The 24,710-nt window shown below is 44.5% G+C and overlaps 1 protein-coding gene across 4 annotated transcripts in view; it reads left to right on the plus strand.

Annotated features, from left to right (window-relative positions):
* Positions 1-16,734, plus strand: part of LOC143816956 (cyclic AMP-dependent transcription factor ATF-7-like) — a 112,190-nt gene extending 95,456 nt beyond the window's left edge. Inside the window, exons 4-14 of one of the 4 annotated variants that reach the window (XR_013224032.1) lie at positions 38-159; positions 6,339-6,458; positions 7,381-7,535; positions 8,354-8,453; positions 8,537-8,653; positions 10,026-10,157; positions 10,848-11,045; positions 11,137-11,245; positions 11,372-11,988; positions 12,094-13,779; positions 13,839-14,079. Coding sequence is in view for 3 of the 4 variants with exons in the window: in XM_077297962.1 (XP_077154077.1) it covers positions 38-159; positions 6,339-6,458; positions 7,381-7,535; positions 8,354-8,453; positions 8,537-8,653; positions 10,026-10,157; positions 10,848-11,045; positions 11,137-11,245; positions 11,372-11,398; positions 16,351-16,568 (1,298 nt within the window). In the remaining variant the exon portion in view is untranslated. Of the gene's footprint in view, positions 1-37; positions 160-6,338; positions 6,459-7,380; positions 7,536-8,353; positions 8,454-8,536; positions 8,654-10,025; positions 10,158-10,847; positions 11,046-11,136; positions 11,246-11,371; positions 11,989-12,093; positions 13,780-13,838; positions 14,080-16,350 lie in introns of those variants that run through there. The other 3 variants (XM_077297962.1, XM_077297963.1, XM_077297965.1) reach the window with 3 other exon arrangements.
* Positions 16,735-24,710: the final 7,976 nt, after the last annotated feature.

Consider the following 24,710-nt stretch of genomic DNA (forward strand, 5'->3'; position numbering starts at 1 on the left):
TGAATGTCTGATATGAAAAATTCTCCCTTCTTCATAGATCAGACTCCCACTCCTACACGCTTTCTGAAGAATTGCGAGGAGGTCGGTTTATTTAATGAGTTAGCCAGCTCTTTTGAACATGAGTTCAAGAAAGGCACCGAAGAGGAGGATGACAAAAAGGTGAAGGCTGCCATTAACTATTACGTGTTGTTGAACCTCCTGGTTTTATGCCTGTTTTAAAAAGTGAAGATGTAAAAGTGATCTACACTTTGTATAACCAGTAGTGATGAGCGAATATACTCGTTACTCAAGAATTCCCGAGCATGCTCGGGTGACCTCCGAGTATTTTTTAGTGCTCGAAGATTGTTTTCATCGCCTCAGCTGAATGATCTACAGCTATTAGCCAGCATAAGTACATGTGGGGGTTGCCTGGTTGCTAGGGAATCCCCACATGTAATCAAGCAAGCTAGAAGCTGTAAATCATCCAGCTGTGGCGAAAAAAAACTAAATCTCCGAGCACTAAAAAATACTCGGAGGACAACCGAGCGTGTTCTGGAAATCTCGAGTAACGAGCATATTCGCTCATCACTAATAAACAGTTCCTGACCACCCATAGACTTTATACGTCTGGGCGTTCAGCACTTTGCTCTGCACTGATGTTCTGAAACATGTTTGTTTAGCTGTAGGGGTGGGGAGCCGGCTGTCAGACACAGCCGGCCTCCCCATAGAGAAGACAACCATGGTTTGTTATCATCTCTGCCTTCCTAGTATACACCACACTGAAAAAGTGCTGTGTATATAGATTAGGAATCACTGACATTGCTTTCTCCTCTGGACCCAGCATTCATGTGATGTTAGACCATAACCCAAAAATGGACCTAGTCAGGAAGTCTTGGCGAGTTAACTGGTCCTGAACTTGTTAAAGGATATATAGAATAATAAGCCTTGCATATTAAAAACTGTTACAGAGATAGTATTGTTAGCCATAGCAACCAATCAGAACTCTGCTTTCATTTCTTAAACTCTTGTGGTAGAATGAAAGCCGCACTGTGATTGGTTGCTCTGGGCCACAATATCTGTTTTCCTGTTAGCCAGTTCTGATGCCTTAGATTAGGTGTGGCAGATTTGTGGCCATAATACATTGAAAATATAATGTTCAAATAAGAACCTGTTTTTTTTTCTGGGGGGTTTAATTAATCTTTTGCACTTTTTTTTTTAAAATGCACTCACATACCTTGGGTAAAGTGGCTTGTGCTTTAGAGTTGCCCTGACTAATTTTCGAAGATTGTCTTTTAAAATCCTACTTATAAATGTGGCAGAACACAACTATGGGTCCGGCTTGGCATTACTTTTAGCCCCATGTGTCCTGTTGGTAAGTGTATTGCACACTTTGTGGGACGAGATATTGCTGCTACCAGTATTATAAAATCGCTCCCATTGACAGGAAGTATAGGAAAAAATATTTTTACTGTAGGTCCAACTTTTGGAACAGGGGCTCAGTCTTTACATTTCTATTTTTGGAGGAATTAGGGTATGTGCGCACGATGCAGATTTAGTGCAGAATCGGTGCAGAACTGCAGCAGATTTTTCTGCTGCAGAAAATCTGCAGAACTGCACTGTGATTTACAGTACAATGTAAATCAATGTGAAAAAAAAAAAGCTGTGCACATGGTGCAGAAAAATCTGCGCAGAAACGCTGCAGATTTCAAAGAAGTGCATGTCACTTCTTTTGTGCGTTTCTGCACCCCTCCATTAATAGAAATCTGCAGTGGTAAAATCTGCACAAAAACTGCATAAAAAACGCACAAAAAATGCACTAAAAACGCATAAAAAATGCACCTGTGGATTCTGCCAGGAGATGCAGATTTAGTGCAGAAAATTCTGCACCACATTTCCTACGTGTGCACATAGCCTTAAACTTTTGGGCGGGTAACACATTATTTACATCTACCACAAATTTCTTATCGGGATCGCTATGTACTAAATACTATAGCACTTTACAGTGGGTACGGAAAGTATTCAGACTCCTTTAAAATTTTCACTCTTTGTTTCATTGCAAATGTTTGTTAAATTCAAAAAAGTTCATTTTTTTCTCATTAATGTACACTCTGCACCCCATCTTGCATGAAAAAACAGAAATGTAGTAATTTTTGCATATTTATTAAAGAAGAAAAACTGGAATATCACATGATCATAAGTATTCAGACCCTTTGCTCAAGCACTCATATTAAAGGGAATCTGTCACCCCAAAAATCGTATATGAGCTAAGGCCACCGGCATCAGGGGCTTATCTACAGCATTCTGTAATGCTGTAGATAAGTTCCTGATGTAACCTGGAAGATAAGAAAAACAAGTTATATTATACTCACCCAGGGGCGGTCTGGGTCCGATGGGCGTCGCGGTTCCGAGTTCGGCGCCTCCTATCTTCATACGATGATGTCCTCTTCTGTTGAGGGCAGAGCAAAGTACTGCAGTGCACAGGCGCCGGGCCTCTCTGACCTTTCCTGGCACCTGCGCACTGCAGTATTTTGCTCTGCTCTCAACAGGGCAGACAAAGTACACCTGCACCGGAGCCGCAGCAGGAAGACAAGAAGAGGACGTCATCGTATGAAGATAGGAGGCGCCGGACCCAGACTGCGACGCCCATCGGACCGAACCGCAGCGGGAACGCCTCTGGGTGAGTATAATATAACCTGTTTTTCTTACCTTTCAGGATACATCGGGGGCTTATCTACAGCATTGCAGAATGCTCTAGATAAGCACCTGATGCCGGTGGCCTTAGCTCATATACGATTTTGACAGATTCCCTTTAAGTCACATGCTGTCCATTTCCTTGTGATCCTCCTTGAGATGGTTCTACTCTTTCATTGGAGTCCAGCTATGTTTAATTAAACTGATGGGTCTTGATTTGGAAAGGCACACACCTGTCTATATAAGACCTCACAGTGCATGTCAGACCAAATGAGAATCATGAGGTCAAAGGAACTGGCCAAGGAGCTCAGAGACAGAATTGTGGCAAGGCACAGATCTGGCCAAGGTTACAACAGAATTTCTGCCATACTCAAGGTTCCTAAGAGCACAGTGGCCTCCATAATCCTTACATGGAAGAAGTTTGGGACCACCATAAGTCATGCTAGACCTGGCCGTCCAGCCAAACTGATCGTGGGAGAAGAACCTTGGTGAGAGAGGTAAAGAAGAACCCCAAGATCAGTGTGGCTGAGCTCCAGAGATGCAGTAGGGAGATGGGAGAAAGTTCCACAAAGTCAACTATCACTGCAGCCCTCCACCAGTTGGGCCTTTATGGCAGAGTTGCCTGACGGAAGCCTCTAATCAGTGCAAGACATATGAAAGCCTGCATAGAGTTTGCTAAAAAACACATGAAGGACTCCCAGACTATGAGAATTAAGATTCTCTGATCTGATGAGATGAAGATAGACCTTTTTGGTGATAATTCTAAGCGGTATGTGAGGAGAAAACCAGGCACTGCTTATCACCTGCCCAATACAATCCCAACAATGAAACATGCTGGTGGCAGCATCATGCCATGGGGCTGTTTTTCAGCTGCAGAGACAGGACGACCGGTTGCCATTGAAGGAAACATGAATGCGGCCAAGTACAGAGATATCCTGGATGAAAACCTCTTAAAGAGTGCTTTAGACCTCAGACTTGGCAGAAGGTTCACCTTCAACAAGACAATGACCATAAGCACACAGCTAAAATAACAAAGGAGTGGCTTCAGAACAACTCTGTGACCATTCTTGACTGGAAAAACCTTCATAAGAAATAGTGAGGTCTTACTATTGTTACAAACCAAAAAAGAACCCTAGACCTCTATTAACCTTTATTTAAATTCATTTAAAAAGGTATATCAATATCACATAATAGTAGTTATCCAAAGAGTGCAAAAATAAACAAATTTAAGTAGGAGGGGAGTGATAACTTACCCTTCCTACCAGCGGAGGTTGGCACCCTAATTTGTTGACGTAATGGCGCCCCTGCTCACGGTTGACAGCCCTAAAGGCCATCTATGGTCCTTAATTGCTGTTTAAAGTATTGTTATTAGCATTACAGACTTTGGACATTTCATTTGATACAGGTCATCTTGCTACAACCTATTTTTTCCTTTTCTTTTGCTACCCATTTTTTGGTTGCAATATTTCTCCTGGCACTACGAGATAATTTTTACATTGGGTATTTCTTTGTATGTGTGTGTATTTTTTGTGTATATTTAGTGTAAGATTTTTTTAGGGTGCAAGAGGGCCTTTAGGGCTGCCGACATTGAGCGGGGGCGCCATTACGTTAACAAATTAGGGTGCCAACCTCCGCTGGTAGGAGGGGTGAGTCTAGGGTCAGTCTAAGGAGAGATTAGCACTAGTTAAGTTATCACTCCCCTCCTACTTAAATTAGTTTATTTTTGCACTCTTTGGATAACTACTATTATGTGATATACCTTTTTAAATATATTTAAAGATTAATTTTTAGAGGTCTAGGGTTCTTTTTTTGGTTTGTAACCATTCTTGACTGGCCCAGCCAGAGCCCTGACCTAAACCTAATTGAGCATCTCTGGAGAGACCTGAAAATTGCTGTCCACCAACGTTCACCAATCAACCTGACGGAACTGGAGAGGTTCTGCAAGGAAGAATAGCAGAGGATCCCCAAATCCAGGTGTAAAAACTTGTTGCATCATTCCCAAGAAGACTCATGGCTGTACTAGCTCAAAAGGTGCTTCTACTCAATACTGAGCAAAGGGGCTGAATACTTATGACCATGTGATATTTCAGTTTTTCTTTTTCAATAAGTTTGCAAAAATTTCTACATTTTTGTTTTTTTTCAGTCAATATGGGATGCAGAGTGTACATTAACCCCTTCACCCCCGGAGCTTTTTCCGTTTTCGTTTTTCGCTCCCCTCCTTCCCAGAGCCATAACTTTTTTATTTTTCCGTCAATTTAGCCATGTGAGGGCTTATTTTTTGCGGGACGAGTTGTACTTTTGAACGACATCATTGGTTTTAGCATGTCGTGTACTAGAAAACGGGAAAAAAATTCCAAGTGCAGTGAAATTGCAAAAAAAGTGCAATCCCACACTTGTTTTTTGCTTGCCTATTTTGCTAGGTTCACTAAATGCTAAAACTGACCTGCCATTATGATTCTCCAGGTCACTACGAGTTCATAGACACCTAACATGACTAGGTTATTTTTCACCTAAGTGGTGAAAAAAAATTCCAAACTTTGCAAAAAACAAAACAAAACAAAATTGCGCCATTTTCCGATACTCGTAGCGTCTCCATTTTTCGTGATCTGGGGTCAGGTGAGGGCTTATTTTTTGCGTGCCGAGCTGGCGTTTTTAATGATAGCATTTTGGTGTAGATACGTTCTTTTGATCGCCCGTTATTGCATTTTAATGCAATGTCGTGGCGACTAAAAAAACGTAAATCTGGCGTTTCGAATTTTTTTCTCATTACGCCATTTAGCGATCAGGTTAATGCTTTTTTTTTTATTGATAGATCGGGCGATTCTGAACGCGGCGATACCAAATATGTGTAGGTTGGGTTTTTTTTTTATTGATTTATTTTGATTGGGGCGAAAGGGGGGTGATTTAAACTTTTATATTTTTTTTATTTTTTTCACATTTTTAAAAACTTTTTTTTTTTACTTTTGCCATGCTTCTATAGCCTCCATGGGAGGCTAGAAGCAGGCACAGCCCGATCGGCTCTGCTACATAACAGCGATCATCAGATCGCTGTTATGTAGCTAAAATGCAGGTGTGCTGTGAGCGCCGACCACAGGGGGGCGCTCACAGCCACCGGCAATCAGTAACCATAGAGGTCTCAAGGACCTCTATGGTTACAATGGAGGAGCATCGCCGACCCCCGATCATGTGACAGGGGTCGGCGATGCGCTCATATCCGGCCGCACGGCCGGATGCGGTAGTTAAATGCCGCTGTCTGCGTTTGACAGCGGCATTTAACTAGTTAATAGCGGCGGGTGATCACGATTTCACCCGCCGCTATTGCGCGCACACGTCAGCTGTAAAAAACAGCTGACATGTCGCGACTTTGATGTGCGCTCACCGCCGGAGCGCACATCAAAGCGGGGGTCCCGACATGTGACGTACTATTCCGTCTCATGTCGGGAAGGGGTTAATGAGAAAAAAATGAACTTTTTTGAATTTACCAAATGGCTGCAATGAAACAGAGTAAAAAATGTAAAGGGGTCTGAATACTTTCCGTACCCACTGTAATTAGTTTCGTTGTGTAGATTTTCAGTTTTAATGTGTTTACAATTAAAAACGAAGACCTGTCTGTACATGAAATCTTTGTGAGGCGTCGGATGTTTATTCCTTATTCTTGTCTTCTGCAGAGTGCGGGACCACTGGACATGTCTTTACCCTCAACACCCGATATTAAAATCAAAGAGGAAGATCCGGTAGATGTGGATTCCTCCCCTCCAGACAGTCCTAGCTCATTAGAAGAGGAAAAGGTAGTGATGTCTATTTGTACGTGGCAGTGATGCTGAAGTAAAGCTTTCCGATAAACCCGTATTTGATACTTTTGAGATATACTTTTTTTAATGTAGCATATAGATTATTACTCCATGGAAGCCTGTAAAGAGGTATATGGAGCCATAGGCGCTTTTTGTGCCTCTTTATCAGACCTAGGCAAACTGCGTTGGGGACTGTGTAGGGACATCATTCTGTATGGGGGGTTGTAGTAGTTACCAGGTGCCATAAGGGTTGGTGGAAAGATGACCACTTCCCTGTTGGGTTGTTATATGCTCAGACAATCGTATGATTTACCCGTCCAAGAACATGTCAGACTATAGTGTTTGGATGCAACCAAAGTAGTATCGTTGCTCGGAAGATGTCAGATTCATTAAAGAATCTGTGTTTTTATGCCCGTCACCCACTGTTCGATATTGTGCCACAGATAAAATGTGCATGCACACTGCTGAACCGTCAGCTAATGAACACTTCTTATCAAGTGACGAATGCAGCAAATTGTGCTCATCTACGTTCCCTGCTTTTGTGGCCCCTGTCAGGGTAGCAGCTCCTATGATCTAGGCCTGGTTTTGCATAAAGAGCATACATTGCATGGTGTAGTTTTTTGGCCATGGTCCTCTCTGCCCACAATCTGCTGCACATAACTTTACAGGTAGATAAACTGTAGGCAAACACTTGCCAGACATTAGGCCCATGGGAACGTCAGACTTACCTTCGTTTTATCTAATGTGTGTGGGATTGCAGTCATCGGGACCAGTCCGGGTTCTGCCTATTTTATCCAATATGAATGTGCAATCGTAATGAGAAAATGTTGCAGGTGCTTTGTGTCCGTCTCACGCAGGTTGACTTTGCTCGTTGTTCAGTCCTTTGAGTGCTGATTATTACTCTGTCACTCTGGTTAAGGTTCCAGCGAAGCCTCAGGTCAGCTCTACACCCACTCCAACAATAGTACGGCCTGGTTCACTGCCCCTCCATTTGGGATACGATCCTTTGCACCCCACACTGCCTTCACCTACATCTGTCATCACTCAGGCCCCTCCGTCCAACAGACAGCTAGGGTAAGGAAGCAGTAGCTGCACTGTCTGCAAATGTCTGCTCGTGGTGTTCGCCTGAGACCCCCTAACTCCTCTCTACTCTCTCCCTGTCTACAATTGTCATGTTTTGTTTGTTTTTTTAGTGCGAGCCTTCCATCCTACATTCTGCTTGTTGTAATCTAATCTCCGATTATTATTCTTACTGTTTTCTTGAAGTATATCATTCTCCATCGGCCTTTAGCAATCGTTTTTTATAGGGGTATTCCCATCTTCCATTGCTAGGATATGCCGTCAGTCTGCAATCATGTCAGGTCTGACTTGGTGCAGTCACCAAACCTTAGAATGACCTGAGCTCTGGTAACGAGCCATGTCCGCTATCCCTGGCCAGGGCCGCTCCTGTCCAAGCAGCTTTGCAGAACGCTGCAGCCGGCACCGATCACTTGGCTAAGGCTGAACTGCAATTACCTGCTCCACCGGTGACTGGAGCCTCGCTGTGCAAAATGACCAAAGTCTCCCATTTATTCTCCACATCTGGGGAGTCCCAGACATTGGACCCCAACCAATAGGCAATGGCATATCCTAACGAGAAAGCGGAACTGTCTAGATAGGAATACCCCTTTAAGACTTGCTGTGATGAGTGGGAGTGTTGCATTTATTGTCTCGATTAACCAATCCATCAGTATCCATAAAATCTCTATCTGCTTGTTGCTGTCTGCACAGTGAATAGTACATGTGGTGAATGCAGGTGCACACCCCTTGCACAATTTTTAAGCTCCGTTTTCTTGCTATTCAAGTATTTGCCCTCAGTTATCCTTTTGAATGTTTTCTCCTCTACGTTTCAGTTCCCCGGGCAGCTCTCTTTCCCTTATGATGCATCTGGGCAATGGTCCGCCGGTTCCTTTCCTCCCGGGTCCTCATGTACAGATGCCATCAGTTATATCGGTAAGGACATCTCTCCGGGCTGTGGTTTCATACCATGTGGGAAAAGCCTTTGGACCACCGACAACTTTGTGCTCTCTGTTTAGTTGGCAAGACCTATGCACATGGTGCCCAATATTCCAGGGATACCCGGGCCCCCGATAATTGGCGGTGCAGGACATATATCTCCTTCTGGGCTTTCAGCTCATGCAGAAGCCAAATTGGTGAGTTTTCTCCATTTTTCATGATCTGGGGGCTTATTTTTTGCCTGACGAGCTGACGTTTTTAATGATACCACTTTTGTGTAGATACATTTTTTTGATCGCCCGTTATTGCATTATAATGCAATGTCGTGGCGACCAAAAAAACGTAATTCTGGCATTTCAAATTTTTTTCTCGCTGCGCTGTTTAGCAGTCAGGTTAATGCTTTTTTTTTTATTGATAGATCGGGCGATTCTGAATGCAGCGATACCAAATATGTGTAGGTTTGATTTTTTTTTTTTTATTGTTTTATTTAGGATGGAGCGAAAGGGGGGTGATTTAAACTTTTATAATGTTTTTTATTTTTTTCATATTTTTAAAAACTTTTTTTTTTAACTTGTACCATGCTTCAATAGCCTCCATGGGAGGCTAGAAGCTGGCACCACTCGATCGGCTCTGCTACATAGCAGCAATAATCAGATCGCTGCTATGTAGCTGAAATGCAGGCTTGCTATGAGCGCCGACCACAGGGGGGCGCTCACAGCAGGCCGGCATCAGTAACCATAGAGGTCTCAAGGACCTCTATGGTTACCATCCTGATGCATCGCCAACCCCCGATCATGTGACGGGGGTTGGCGATGCGCTCATTTCCGGCCGCACGGCCGGAAGCGGTAGTTAAATGCCGCTGTCAGCATTTGACAGCAGCATTTAACAGGTTAATAGCGGCGGGTGAATCGCGATTTCTCCCGCCGCTATTGCGCATACATGTCAGCTGTACAAAACAGCTGACATGTCGAGACTTTGATGTGGGCTCACCGCCGGAGCCCAAATCAAAGGGGGAGATACGACCTGCACAGTGCTAGTACGGCGCATGTCGTGAAGGGGTTAACACCACAACTCGCCCTGCAAGAAAACCAAGCCTTCACACTTAGTATGATAACATGTAGATTCAAAAATATGGCTCTTGGAAGGTGGAAGCTTAAAAAATGGAAGCCCCTACCAAAAGTTGCTGCTGAGCGATGGGATATAAGGTATTCAGCCCCCTACTTTCTAGAATACCACTTATATTTCTTCATATTCTTTGTACCAGGTATTCTCATGGTAAGTGCGTACCACCTGTGTTGGATATCCATAAGTCGTAGTCCCACCTATTTCATTAATGGCTTATCCACAGAATATGCCATAATTGTATGGTAAATGCCGGTCCCACCGATACTCCTCGCATCCAGCTGCAGCCAGAGAGCCGTGCATGTGTCTGGGACTGCGGACCACCTCTCCTCTGATGACCACGTGCGTTAGGGCCCCTCTCTCAAATCAGATGCTTTTTTTCCACTATGTAGATAAATATGTGACCTTCGTTGTAAATTGTATTTCTGTTTTCCATTTATTCCCCAGAGACTTAAAGCCTCCCTTACTCAACAAGTGCCATCCTCGCTGAATGGAGGGATGGCTATGGTAGCATCGCGACCAGAGCAGAGCCAGATATTAGTTCAGCACCCAGATGCCCCGTCGCCTGCACAGCCCCAGGTGAGTGTCCTGTAACTGGAATGAATGGTATTATGTCTGCTGCGGGATTAAAGCCTCGCAACCATATATTTGTCAGTGCAGAGATGACACTCGTGCTGCAGATGGGGCTAAAACCATCCCATTTTCAGAAATTGTCCCAGTTGATGGACGCCAATGCAGCAAAGGGATATTTCCATCTCTAATTATGACTACAGGGATATGCCCTACATGTCTGATGGCGGCAGGTTCCCCCACAAGTACCGTGTACCTCGAAAACCAGAACTTGTCCGACATCATCCAGGAAAGGAAAGTTGGCTACACGTGTGCGACTTCCTCCATTCACTGGTATAGAAGTTCTGAGAATTGCTGCCGCTACCTCTCTGGTCATCGGGGAATTAAGGGGCTTTGTTCACACTTGTGATGCATTTTTTTTTTTTTTTTTACATGCGTTTTTGCTGCAGATTTTTTCCCACTCATTAGAACGAGTGGACTCTGCAGCAAAACCGGTGAAAGATTGGACATCACACAGTTTCACATCTGCAGTAAAGTCCCAATGAGCAGCGTGCGTATGAGAATCAGGGATCTCATTCACTTTGAGGCATCGGGAACCCTTCAGGATTTGTGACTTCTGTACAGAAAAAATGCGACAAATCCGCAATGTGCGCACCGGCCCTTATCGTTTACTTTTCTGATTGCACTTTTTATTTGAAGGTTTCTCCTGCTCAGCCCACTCCGAGCACTGGGGGCAGGAGGCGGAGGGCAACAGATGAGGACCCAGACGAACGTCGCCAGCGCTTCCTCGAGAGAAACCGAGCTGCCGCCTCGCGGTGTCGTCAGAAGCGAAAAGTTTGGGTCTGCTCTCTGGAGAAAAAGGCCGAAGAACTGACCACTCATAATGTGCAGCTTAGTGTAAGTTCCGGGGGCCAGTAGACATGAATGAGGGTCCGTAGTACCCAGAGGGCTCGGCTCACAATGCTTTTGTCTGAATTTCCTCCCGTAGAATGAGGTTACTCTTCTGAGAAATGAAGTAGCCCAATTAAAGCAGTTGTTGCTGGCTCACAAAGACTGTCCTGTCACTGCCCTGCAGAAGAAAAGCCAGGTCTATCTAGGTGAGTAGTGGCGGACGTCCGCTGCCTGCCCCATGTAGAATATTACTTGTCAGTGTCATTAGGGCTTCTCTCATTAGTAGATGTGTTATGTGGCCTGTCCCAGTGACTGATCATTTGTGTCTCTAGGGAATCCACGGGGAAAACTCCAACTAGGTAAGCTAGATCCATTCCTTACTGTACATTGTGTTATTTGCAGATGTATCAAAACTAACCTTAAGGGATTATTCCCAAGATGGAACATCATCCCCTGCTTATAGGATGGGGGATAACTTATAATGATGGGCGGAGGCGGGGTCTGAACAGTGGGACCTTCATTGAGCCCCTGAATGGGGCTCCAAAACTCAAGAGCAGGGGTTTGCAGTACCATCTGGAATGGAGTAGAGGGGCACATCCTCAACCTGCCCTCTGTTCATGGTCTATGGGTCTGGCGGAGTGTGGAGTACAGCTTTCTCCAGCACTACCTTAGACAATGAATGGAGTGAAGGATGAGTATGCTCAACCTGTCCTCTGTTCATGGTCTGTGGGTCTGGCGGAGTGTGGAGTACAACTTTCTCCACACTACCTTAGACAATGAATGGAGTGAAGGATGAGTATGCTCAACCTGCCCTCTGTTCATGGTCTGTGGGTCTGGCGGAGTGTGGAGTACAGCTTTCTCCAGCACTACCTTAGACAATGAATGGAGTGAAAGATGAGTATGCTCAACCTAACCTCTGTTCATGGTCTACGGGTCTGGCGGAAATGGCGTAGTACAATGTTCAGCTTTCTCCACCACTACCATAGACAATGAATGGAGTAGAGGTACACATGCTCGACCTGTCCTCTGTTCATGGTCTGCGGGTCTGACGGAGTGTGGTGTACAGCTTTCTCCAGTACTACCTTAGACAATGAATGGAGTGAAGGATGAGAATGCTCAACCTGCCCTCTGTTCATGGTCTACGGGTCTGGCGGAAATGGCGTAGTACAATGTTCAGCTTTCTCCACCACCACCATAGACAATGGAGTAGAGATGCACATGTTCAACCTGCTACCTTTTCATGGTCTATGGGTCTGACGGAGTGCGGTGTTCAGCTCCATAGACAATGAATGGAGTGTAGGATGAGTATGTGCGACCCTACTCCATTCAAGGAGGGACTGCAGAACCTGGTTCCTGGGTTACAGAGCCCCATTCATGGGATTGCAGGAGGTCCCCAGCAGTTGGACCCCCAGTGATCAGTGCGTTATCTCCTAAGCTATGGATTAGGGTAAATTTACAGTCTTGGGAGTAACCCTTTGAGATGCTCATGTACCTTCACCAGCTGTCAGCCTACAGCTATTCTCCCTGTCTCTTCTGTACACATGCCTGCTTGGGTTGGACAAGTGTGCATGTTTTTTATGTGGGTAGGGAAATAAGCCGCTGCCAAGCACCTTTATTTTTCACTGTGTGCTGCCCATGGTGATAAATTGGTTCCAGCTCTAAACCACTGCGAAGGCATAGCATTTCTCTGCAGCTGCCACTAGAGGGAGCTCTGTATAAAGATTTTCACAGCTTCCACTGAGTTCAATAGTAGAAGTAAAAGTTCAAGTGCATCATGCTCCCCCTGGTGGTGACTGCATGCAGCAGTGTTTTCTCATGTACTATGTGAAGGGTAGCCAAGGATTTAGCACTGTATAAGGAGAATTATACCTGATGCTGATGAAAAAACACTTAGGCTATATGTCCACGATCCGTAAATAGCATCGTTTTGGACGCAGTGTATTTCGCTACATCCAAGTGCTGTGTTCTATAATCGTGCCTGTTAGTCCTCATGTGTCCAGTGAGCCATGCGGATTTACCGCATCTAGTGAATGGCTATGGGTGAGACTAGTGTCTCTGCTGCAGAAAACTGGCATGCTGCAGCTCATGAACCCACACTGCGGGTGAGTGTACGCAGCGTTAAATAGAAGCGGTGGGCATGGGATTTCTATAAACCCATCCTCTGTGCTGGTAATGTTAAATACACAAATTCCAAGGCAAAGTGCACATATGTAAAAAATGAATAGATAAATATAAACATCCAAGATACAAGACAATGTTGTACTAAGTGCACAAATGGACAATGCGAATGGACAACTCGGAAATTGAGATACCGTATATATACTCGAGTATAAGCCGACCCGAGTATTAGCCGACCCGAGTATAAGCCGACCCCCTAATTTTGCCACAAAAAACTGGGAAAACGTAATGACGCGAGTATAAGCCTAGGGTGGAAAATGCAGCAGCTACCGGTAAATGTCAAAAGTAAAAATAGATACCAATGAAAGTACAATTAATTGAGACATCAGTAGGGTAAGTGTTTTTGAATATCCATATTGAATCAGGAGCTCCATATAATGCTCCATAAAGTTTATGATGGCCCCATAAGATGCTCCATATTAAAATATGCCCCATATAATCCTGCATAAAGGTTAATAATGGCCCCATAAGATGCTCCATAGATACATTTGCCCAATATAATGCTGCACAAATGTTGATTATGGCCCCATAAGATGCTCCATAAAGATATTTGCCCCATATAGTGCTGCACAAATGTTATGGCCCCATAAGATACTCCATAAAGACATTTGTCCCATATAGTGCTGCACAAACGTTGATTATGGCCCCATAAGATGCTCTATAAAGATATTTTCCCCATATAATGCTGCACAAACGTTAATTATGGCCCCATAAGATACTCCATACAGACATTTGCCCCATATAATGCTGCACAAACGTTATAGCCCCATACAGACACTTGCCCCATATAATGCTGTACAAACGTTATGGCCCCATAAGATGCTCCTTACATACACTTGCCCCACTTGCTGTTGCTGCGATTAAAAAAAAAATCACATACTCGCCTCTCCGTCGCTCAGGCCCCCGGCACTTTCAATATTCACCTGCTCCTCGTTCCGGCGCCGCTCCTTCTTCAGCGTCTTCTGCACTGACGTTCAGGCAAAGGGAGCTCACTAACCACGTCATCACGCCTTCTGACCTGAGCGTCACTGCAGAAGACGCTGAAGACAGGTCGGCGCCCAGAACGGTGAGCAGGTGAATATCACCCAGCACTCCCCCTCCCCGTTATACTCACCTACTCCTGGCGCGGTCCCTGCAGTCCCTGCTTCCCCGGCGCCGGCAGCTTCTTCCTGTACTGAGCGGTCACCGTTACCGCTCATTTCAGTAATGAATATGCAGCTCCACCCCTATGGGAGGTGGAGACGGATATTCATTATTGTAATGAGCGGTACCATGTGACCGCTCAGTACAGGAAGAAGATGCGGCACCGGGAAGCCAGGGACCTGCTGGGACCGCGCCAGTAGCAGGTGAGTATATTTAGACAGCTCCGCTCCCCCCTCCCCTGCTGACCCCTGGGTATGACTCGAATATAAGCCGAGAGGGGGACTTTCAGCCCCAAAAAATGGGCTGAAAATCTCGGCTTATACTCGAGTATGTACGGTAACTAGCAACGAAAAAGAACCCGAACAGATATCCAATTTTCAAATAAAGAAAAATGTTTATTTAAGGATACATAAACCATAGGGAGGGGTGGGAAAATACCAAAGAAAGAGGGAGCAACGTAGGGGACAATGATTATTAGAACTCAATATGGTGTGGCCAAAATATTATACCATGATATAGTTAAATTAAGGAAATCCAAACAGATAATCATTTTGCCACAGAACTGAAAAAACAACAAGATCTAATCAAAAAAAGAGAAGTAGATGTAAAAAATGTATACAGGCATATTAAGAGTTAAAGTGAGATACACATAATCAGTCATATAAGGGGGCTAGAATAGAGCTGATAATCGCAAAGCATATGTATGCTAAAGTACACTTGAGTAAGTACGTTCAATAGCCACCCAGTTAATTACCTTCTGCCTGTATATTCAGAGTCCCCAGGGACTCAACAACAGGGACTGAACATGCCAGGGTGGATCTGTTCTAAGCAGAAAAGGATGCGCCCTGTCCCTGATGAAGGCAGACGCCAAAACGCGCGTCAGGGCAGGGCTCATCCTTTTCTGCTTAGAACAGATCCACCCTGGCATATTCAGTCCCTGTTGTTGAGTCCATTACGTCCTCCACAGGGCAGAGCTGGCGGCACACCACAAACTCACATACTAAGTTTCGCTATGAAGCCCCATCGATTTTGTGCATGCCCCCACCCATACACGAGGGCCCGCCACTTTATAAGGTTTTCTGCAGTATTATATATTGAAATAAAGATTAACCATTGTGTGAGTAAACGAGGAAACCAATATCTACGTGCTAGCATAGACTGGAAGCAATTACTGCTTATTACCTCTGTATTCAACAATTAGCTGTAGGGCATTTGTGATCAATGGGAGCGGGCATATTAAAAATCAAAATGCCTAATCTTTTTTTTTTTCCTGATGTCTCCCATCAATAGAGAGTTGGGACAGCCTGATACATTGTGACTAGCCTAAACATATGTATCTGTATAGATAAGATGTTTGCTGCTATGAGGTGTAAGCTCACAGAGGACTGACTACACGGAAATATTGTTACTTAATAGGATTGGTTTATTGGCCGCAGTGAGAAATGTAGCACCTAGCAAGGACATGAAGCCCAATAGTTGGCATCACCTTGTGAGCACAACCTGCAGGTAGCCCGCACCCTGTTAGCGGTAGGTGAGGCTCCATACTGGGTCCGCTCACCTCTCCTCAGTAAGGGTCCTCTCACACTGCACTGTCTCATACGTTCGTTGGCCCCGTCCAGGCTTATGTCTGTACCCCCTCACCCTGCAAAACTGGATTCAGGCATGTGCAACAACAGAGCCTAATGGTGCCCTGTAACGTGCATCCCGCATGTATTATGGCAGACACACATTATTATTTTGACTCTGGATACTATTATACCAAAGTCTGACCATTTGTTATACTATTCCTTTTATCTTGGTGTCTGTAAAACACATGTGGGACTCGCCGTGCCTGAAGGAGGTTCTGAATGGAGAAATGGCTCAGGTGTGGGATTGCATGGATGCGGCCGGCTTTCATCTGACAGTGATTGCCCCACCGGTCAGGGCTCGGGTACTTTCATTTTGTGTGTCCTGGATTTCATTTTCTTTTTCTCCATTTCTTTTTGTGCAGAAAACCTCAAAGACAGCTGTGATAGCAGAGGGTCTCCAGCCCCCGTCTCCCAGCACAGCTCACTGTCCTCTGCCTCCCCCAATGGGCTCCGCTCACCAGCCGAACACATGGCCACTTCAGTGCTCACGCAGATGGCCAGCCAAAGGACAGACGGCCACAGTCAGATTCTACAGTCACACGTCATCATGTCCCCACAGTCTCAAGCAGCCAGTAGATGATGCATCTACTCCATGTATACCTAGAACTAACCCACGGGATGCCTCAGCACCAAAGACTGAGCAGAATAACTAAGCCCCAGCACAGAACGGGCGGATACGGATAATAAAAAATATATATACCTATATATATTTGTTTTTAAAGTTCGGTAAAGGGTGTTTAGAAACTTTTTTTCTTTTATTTTTTAGTACACGGACATCAAGTGGCTAAAGCACTAATCTTCAGATCCCATCAGGTCAAATCAACAACCTCAACACAAAAAGTGTAAGGGCTTCAAGCACTAACAGCCATGTCCGAGGTCACGCACCCTGCCGCTCGCTGCGTGGTGTATATAGACGACAGCTCGCAGGTTTACCATTTCAGTGCCAGCAGGGTGGGGGTTTCTTTCCCTGGTGCTCCTTGTCTGAGCATTATCCCTGTTCTGCTCCATTTGTGTAACCGAATATTACTGAGAAACCCTTTCCATATTTTACTACTACAATTTTTACTTCGTTGGAAAAGGCAGTGCCATCCATACTTTACCTGTCCTCGGCATTTCAGTGTTGCTCAGTCATTCATTACAGATGAGGCCTTATTGCGCAGTTGCCTTTCTGCATTACGTGGAGACCATAGAGGAGCGTTCTCTGGTCCTGGAGCCCAGCCTGGTGCTGGATGGACACCAGAGAAAAAACTATGAGCAGTCCGTGAGGAGGAGACCAAGGAACAATCGCTCTGTACTTACCAAGAGGGAAAGCTTTACAGCCAAGTGATCAAAGTGATGTCCTCATGTAATGCTTCATGGCAAATCTGCAAGTCTTCCTCTCCTCCAGTAATGCTCCTGAGATTTTCTTCCTCGAACTTGAAGATTGGTCTCTCTGCAGCGACTTTAACACTAAATATAACCATCGGTGCAGCCTCTTCATAGTCTTCCAATAGTCCATGCCTGGGGTGACTTGGGATTTAGCGTGCAATGAGGAGGCACCTTGTTTGATAGACTTGTATGAATCAGACATGACCACGGAGGAGGAGGAGGAGTCCATACTTATAGGAGAGACTTCTTCCTCCATGTACTGTAGGTACGGCACTAGCTTATTCTCATTGCCCCATGAAACGGCAACCAGAGGCTTCTCCGTGTCGAGTAGAGGGCTGGCTTCTTGTGCCTCTTACATCGTCCTTTATGGAAAAAGTGAAGTTTTTGCACCTAATATATAGTACTATGATTGCTTCTAGCTCTTTCAGGTATTGTTCTATGCAGTCCTGTGGACCTTTCGCAGAGACATCTTGCTAAACTTTGCTATAGTTTTACTTGCAGGTTCACAAGGTAAACATTAACAGTTCATCATCTAAGCATTCTCCTTAGATGAGAAGTTTACAGCATAACATGCAGAGCATAAGATGAGTAATATGCCCGCCACCGCCTGCAGTCTCGTGTGCGCGCCGCCTGCAGTCTCGTGTGCGCGCCGCCGCCTGCAGTGTCGTGTGCGCGCCCGCCGCCTGCAGTCTCGTGTGCGCGCCCGCCGCCTGCAGTCTCGTGTGCGCGCCCGCCGCCTGCAGTCTCGTGTGCGCGCCCGCCGCCTGCAGTCTCGTGTGCGCGCCCGCCGCCTGCAGTCTCGTGTGCGCGCCCGCCGCCTGCAGTCTCGTGTGCGCGCCGCCGCCTGCAGTCTCGTGTGCGCGCCGCCGCCTGCAGTCTCGTGTGCGCGCCGCCGCCTGCAGTCTCGTGTGCTCGCCACCACCTGCAGTCTCGGCCAGTTTGTCTTTGTGAATGAAGAGATTGCAGATTCCTGTAGCTGTCTCATTATCGTGGTAATGTCGCCAGTGTCGTTGCTGAGACAGACACACAGTCTATTCTCCCTCCTGGGATAACACTACATTATCTTTATTAGGCGTTTTACAGTCTTCAAGTGACATTTCATTGTTGAAACCCAGATATCCTTTGCAGCAAGTCGCTTGGTGTTGATGGTTGATGCAGATTTTATATATTGGGAAATACTAGTTATTTGAGTAGCAGAAACAAGGTAAGTGATGTCGGATTGCAGTTACGCAGCGCGTTCACATAATTGTGCAGTTGTGTAGACAGGACCGACTACACTAGGAATCCTCCTAGCCAAGAAACTAGGAGCTAGTAATATAGAGAAATGTCTCTTTATAGTTTTACATTGTGTATGAAGTCCTTGACTACTTTATCTGCAGAACTAAATATTTTTACATTTGGCATTTTACGCCCCAAGATTTTGTCCTGTCCATATCCCCCAATGTACACCTTCCCTATTGGTCCGAGCAGATTTCCTAAGGACTTTTTTTGGTTGTATCCTGAAATTGGGCCTATTTTAGCGTCTAAGCATTAAGTGTAGCATTCAGGGGCTTAAGTCCCGCTTACATGTGCTGATAATCTAGAAACGAGTGCTGGTAGGAGGGAACGCTCGTACCTTAATTATCAACCTGTCTAAGCAGGCCGGCAAACGCCCAACAAACCAGCAAAATGCGCATTTATCGGATACAATGATTTTTAAGCCGGCTTAAAAATCATCGTTCTGAGCAGCACATCGCACTCTGTAAGCCGCTCATGGCCTGCTATAATTATCACACAGAATGATCGTTCTGTGCACTAAAAGTGTGGTCTGAATAGGCTCGATCCGACCATGTGAACCCGGCCTTACTAGTGTGTGCTGGAGGAAAGCTGGTATGTGGATCCCTATTAAGTGGATCACACTGACCCTTTATGTCTGGGTCACACCCGGCTGGGTTTTCTTTTGTGTAGGCCCTAGGCTGTAGCTCATTACCTACGTTACAAGATGTTATTGCACTTACAGCTGCTATTCCTGGCTACCCATAACCACAACTAGAGGGGTGGAGATGGGTTCCACATGTTAAAGGATTTCTGGGACTTTTGGATTATTATCCTAACAGCAGGCAATGTGATAAAATCCCGATTGCTCGCCTGTTACATGGACCCCACCAGTCTTGCACGCACATCCACATGGACACAGCGGGGTCATGCTTTAAATGTAGCAGTCATCGCTGATGCAAATAATGAGCTCAACACCGAAGTGGTGGACAAATATAACACATGAGCAATAGTTTTTTGGGTTTTTTTTAAATTTCATCTCATTGTCTTCTGTGGAAATAGTTTTAGAGAATTCCAGACGACCACAATAATCTATAGACCTATTGCAAAGACTCTGAATGCTGAGTCCCCAATGATTAACATTATGAGGTTCCCAAAACCTGTGTGTGTATAGGGCCGAGCAGTGTAGAATTGAGCAAAAAAATCCACCGGACCCTGTCTGTGGCCACCGGACTAGAGCCCTACAAACATCCAACTACCTGCCGGCATTCCCAGTGCCATCATCGGACTGTGGCCGCTGGGCCGAGATCCTGCAAACCTTTATGCTCCGCTCTACAATGGATTCATTCACGGTCTATGGGAGTGGCGATGATACCCGCACATTACCGTTCCCATAGAGCCACAGAAGTGAATGCAGCAATGCGTACCACCTGTTCATTCACACAGTTGACTATGGGACCCTCATTCTTGTTATCAGTGGGGGTCTCAGCAGTCAGATCTCCACCAATCATACATTTATTCTGTGACTAGCTAAATGATGTTTGGGGCCTAACCCTTTAATCAAGCAGTGTCAGTACTGGGGATCGTGAGCCCCGTATCGTAGATAAATGACGGTTAATTCATATTAAAGTACATTTATTAGTGACGAGAAAATCAATTTGCTGCCAATCCGGCTAATCGGCAGAGGCGCAGCGCTCACCAAATACCGGCCCGGCGGCTGGACCATTGTCCAGGCAAATTGATTCTTTCATATCGAACATTTAGCATTTACCCAGTACAGAGTTTTAAACCTAAAATCATGGTGTGAAAAGTTGGACATTTCTTAAAATTAGATTAAAAATTTTGAATGACGGAAAACATTTTGCCATTAGACACCGTGAGGAGTTTTATAAAGCTGCTAATGAGATGACGGGTCATTCAGCCATACTTGTTCTGGTCGGAAAATATCATTTGTTATAACTGGCAGACTTTAATCATAGCACTTAAATGCCAGTGTATCATGCTGGGGTCGGGCATAGCGGTTATGTCACGGTTTTGGATTTGCTCATGAGCCTAAGGCTGCTTTTACACATCCCTTTCCAGTTTGTGATCTGGTTTTTCCCATGTTTAAAAAAAAAAAAAAGAGTGAAGAAAAAAACTGATGGAAACGAACGGAACTGTTTTTTTTCCATTGTCACGCTGCAATAAATCAGTGGAAAACTGATGTTTAAATAAAAAATGGATGTATGAACGGTTCCATTAAACTAAATAGATCAATGTGCTGTCCACATTAAAAATGAGCAACACAGAATGAGGAAAACGGATGTGTGAATGCAGCCCAACGGGTGGAATAATAAACGTACGAGCTTGTGCCTTAAGGAATAGGCCGGTTCTGTCTGTACAGCAGGTCTACGTCTGCATATCAAACAGGTTACACAGGAAGACTGTGGTCCCATTAGGAAATCACATCTACAACCAAAAAATTTAGGAGAATGTATAAGGAAATGTGTCAAAACAATAAAATTGACCTTATTTTACTAAGCATTTCAATAATCAGAAGTGTCCCAATAACAGAAGTAAGAATGCGTTAGTGTTCTATATGATCAGGCCTGTCCTCCGCTTCCTACATTTTTACAGACTGTATATAGAATTTATTTGTCACGAGTTCAACCAAAGACAGTGTAGATTATTATTTTTTTGGTAGGAGTCCCGATGTGTTTAAAGGGAATTTTCAAGATAGTTATACTACTCTAACTAGTGGTGTGGCTGTATAGGTCCTAGTACAACAATGAAAACGATGCCTGTCTTCTAGTAATCCGATGTGCCAGCGCTGAGAAATCAAGCTTTGAAGCCACATGCAGATTAGCATTGAGGGGCATTGGGGGCGTGTCTATGCACTCTGCCCCTAAAGCACTTCCAGGTTAATTTGCATGTGGCTCCAAAGCTTGATTACTCAGCGCTGGCACAATCGGATTACTACAAGACAGGCATCGTTTTCATTGTTGTATTAGGACCTGTACAGACCATACCACTAATTTTGATAGTAAAATATTCCTGGCAGGTTCCCTTTTAATAGTTTTAACCTTATTGCAGAGGCATATATCAACCAGCATAAAGGATAAAAAAAAAACCTCGGACTCAAAATGCATTTTTTTTGGGTGGACAAAGCCCTTTGAAGAATGCCTATTGTTTATCTGGATGTCATCCATTTACAGGTGCAGTGGACTTGCAATAATAGACAGGTTCTTAGTGTTGTATTCACACATTGTGGTCATATTGTGCGCTGTTTATTTTGTTTTTTTAGGTGGAGAAGTGGGAGAATTTTGCAAACATTCACAGCAAACTTCTATGACTTCAGTGTGTGAATCCATCTCAATGTGATGCAACATCTTGCATTGACCTCAGAATAAATTCTATACACATCCTTAAATATTACACCTGTATTTTAGGAGACCTATGACTGTAAAAATTAGGGCTGCCTATTCTGTACCTATTCAGTGCCTTCTGTTGTATAAGGCCTTATGTAGGAAAACTAGTGCCCATCGCAGCCAATCAAAACTCAGCTTTTTTTTTTTTTTAAGTAGGTTTGAGAGACAAGCGAGCAATGGCAGCTGTGGGCTTCTCGGCACTCGTTTTTAGACAGGCCCATTCTCTTTTGGTAATTATTTTATTGGTTCTTTTACATTTTAACAAGTGACGTTTGACACCATTATTTTAATATTTAGTGCCTTTGAGTATGTGTTTTAGAATACTTAAGTCGGGTTGGTCTCTATTAATGCTGATCTTGCAATTTTATTCCAAAAACAGCACCACTCTTGCCTCTTGGTGACTTATGGTATTGCAACTTGCCCCCATTTACTTGCATGTGAGGGTGAATTTTGATACCCGGCTGCCCATGTGCTGCAAACACAAGCAGGTTTTCTGCCGAAAAAAAAATATTTTGTGCCGAAATTTCCTCCAAGCCAAATAGTCTACATGGGTGCCCCCTGCATGGGTGGCATTATTTTATTCTGTTTCTAGTTATTCTGTACATCCTGTGTGATATCCTTGCAGAGCGTCTATGTAGAGAATAACCAGCTGTGATGTCGGGTAGACCGCCATGATCATGCCCTCCTCCCGGTAGGCAGCGGATGGACGCGCTCATTTCCGTGAGTTAGTAGTTTACATGTCATTGTTCGCATGGAGTACATTGAGGCAAGGTTGTGGTGTTACGTCCTGTAATTTTTTGACTTGGTTTTTTATTACCTTTCATTTTCAAGGTAGTAAGTAAAGAAAAAATCCAGGAAGTAAATAATCTTCAGAAAAGTCAGACGTTCATGTGTGAAGGTTACATTGCGGAAGTCTTGTGTTCATTGATCACATCTGATAAAAGATTATAGAGAGATGAAAACCACTTTGATACTATTCAGAGATTTTGCTACTGAAAATTGGCAAAAGTGTTTGAAGCAAATTCACTGATCTGAAGGCGCAGAATGCCATTTCATTTTAAGAAAGGGAAGCTTCTCCCACAATCGGTTCTTGGTCTGTAGCTCCCTTCCCTTTTGGAAATCAAGGCCTCGATCACGTTACACATGCGGATGTGTCTTCTGAAGATTACTTTGTGTATCCTCTTTAAAGGGAATCTGTCTTGTGTGTCGTTCAAGGTTGGACCGCTAATGCATGGACTGGATACGGCTGTCCGAACTCGAGCGTGGCGGTTTCATGTATTTCTATGAGGCTATCCATCTTGTGTTGGGAGAGCTGCAGCCAAGTCCATACATAAGTCTCTGAGCCTATAATTTGGCTTCATAGAAAGCTTCTCACTATTCATGTACAGGAAGTCCCTGCAATCAAACCCTGGCCAGCAGAGAACTGCCCAGACTACTCCTTCCAGTAATAAAACACTGCTCTCTGACATGTCGCCATATTCGGGATATTACAGTAACGTGATGTTCGATATCTGCAGCGACTTGTACACTACAATGCTGAAGAGCGGTCTAATTACCAGCCATAAAATATGTCATCCAACAAGGTCACGTTCAGATCCTACAGTGGAAGGTTATAGGTCGGTCGCTGTTTTGCTGAATAACTTTTCCTATAATACAAAAATCTTCAGATGTTGTGTAGGAAAAGCGTCATACTGCGCAAAACTGTGAACCTTGTAATAGATGATTGAGAGATTAGTCAGGACGTCGTGAATAAAGCTGAGATATACAGTGGGTACAGAGTATTCAGACCCCTTTAAATTTTTCACTTTTTGTTTCATTGCAGCCATTTGGTAAATTTAAAAAAGTTCATTTTTTCTCATTAATGTACACTCTGCACTCCATCTTGACTGAAAAAAAAATGTAGAAATTTTTGCAAATTTAATAAAAAAAAAAAAACAACCTGAAATATCACATGGTCATAAGTATTCAGCCCCTTTGCTCAGTATGGAGTAGAAGCACCCTTTTGAGCTAGTACAGCTCTGAGTCTTCTTGGGAATGATGCCACAAGTTTTTCACACCTGGATTTGGGGATCCTCTGCTATTCTTCCTTGCAGATCCTCTCCAGTTCCGTCAGGTTGGATGGTGAACGTTGGTGGACAGCCATTTTCACGTTTCTCCAGAGATGCTCAATTAGGTTTAGGTCAGGGCTCTGGCTGGGCCACTTAAAAATGCTCACAGAGTTGTTCTGAAGCCACTCCTTTGTTATTTTAGCTGTGTGCTTAGGGTCATTGTCTTATTGGAAGGTGAACCTTCGGCCAAGTCTGAGGTCCAGAGCACTCTGGAAGAGGTTTTCATCCAGGATATCTCTTTACTTGGCCACATTCATGTTTCTTTCGATGACAACCAGTTGTCCTGTTCCTGTAGCTGAAAACCACCACCATAGCATGATTTTGCCACCACCATGTTTCAGTGTTGGAATTGTATTGGGCAGGTGGTGAGCAGTGCCTGGTTTTCACCACACATACTGCTTAGAATTATCACCAAAAAAGTCTATATCCGTCTCATCAGACCAGAGAATCTTCTCATAGTCTGGGAGTCCTTCATATGTTTTTTAGCAAACTATGTGGGCTTTCATATGTCCTGCACTGAGGAGAGGCTTCCGTCGGGCCACTCTGCCATAAAGATCCGACTGGTGGAGGGCTGTAGTGATAGTT

The sequence above is a fragment of the Ranitomeya variabilis genome, chromosome 3 (genome assembly GCF_051348905.1).
Source record: "Ranitomeya variabilis isolate aRanVar5 chromosome 3, aRanVar5.hap1, whole genome shotgun sequence".
NCBI classification, from domain to species: domain Eukaryota; kingdom Metazoa; phylum Chordata; class Amphibia; order Anura; family Dendrobatidae; genus Ranitomeya; species Ranitomeya variabilis.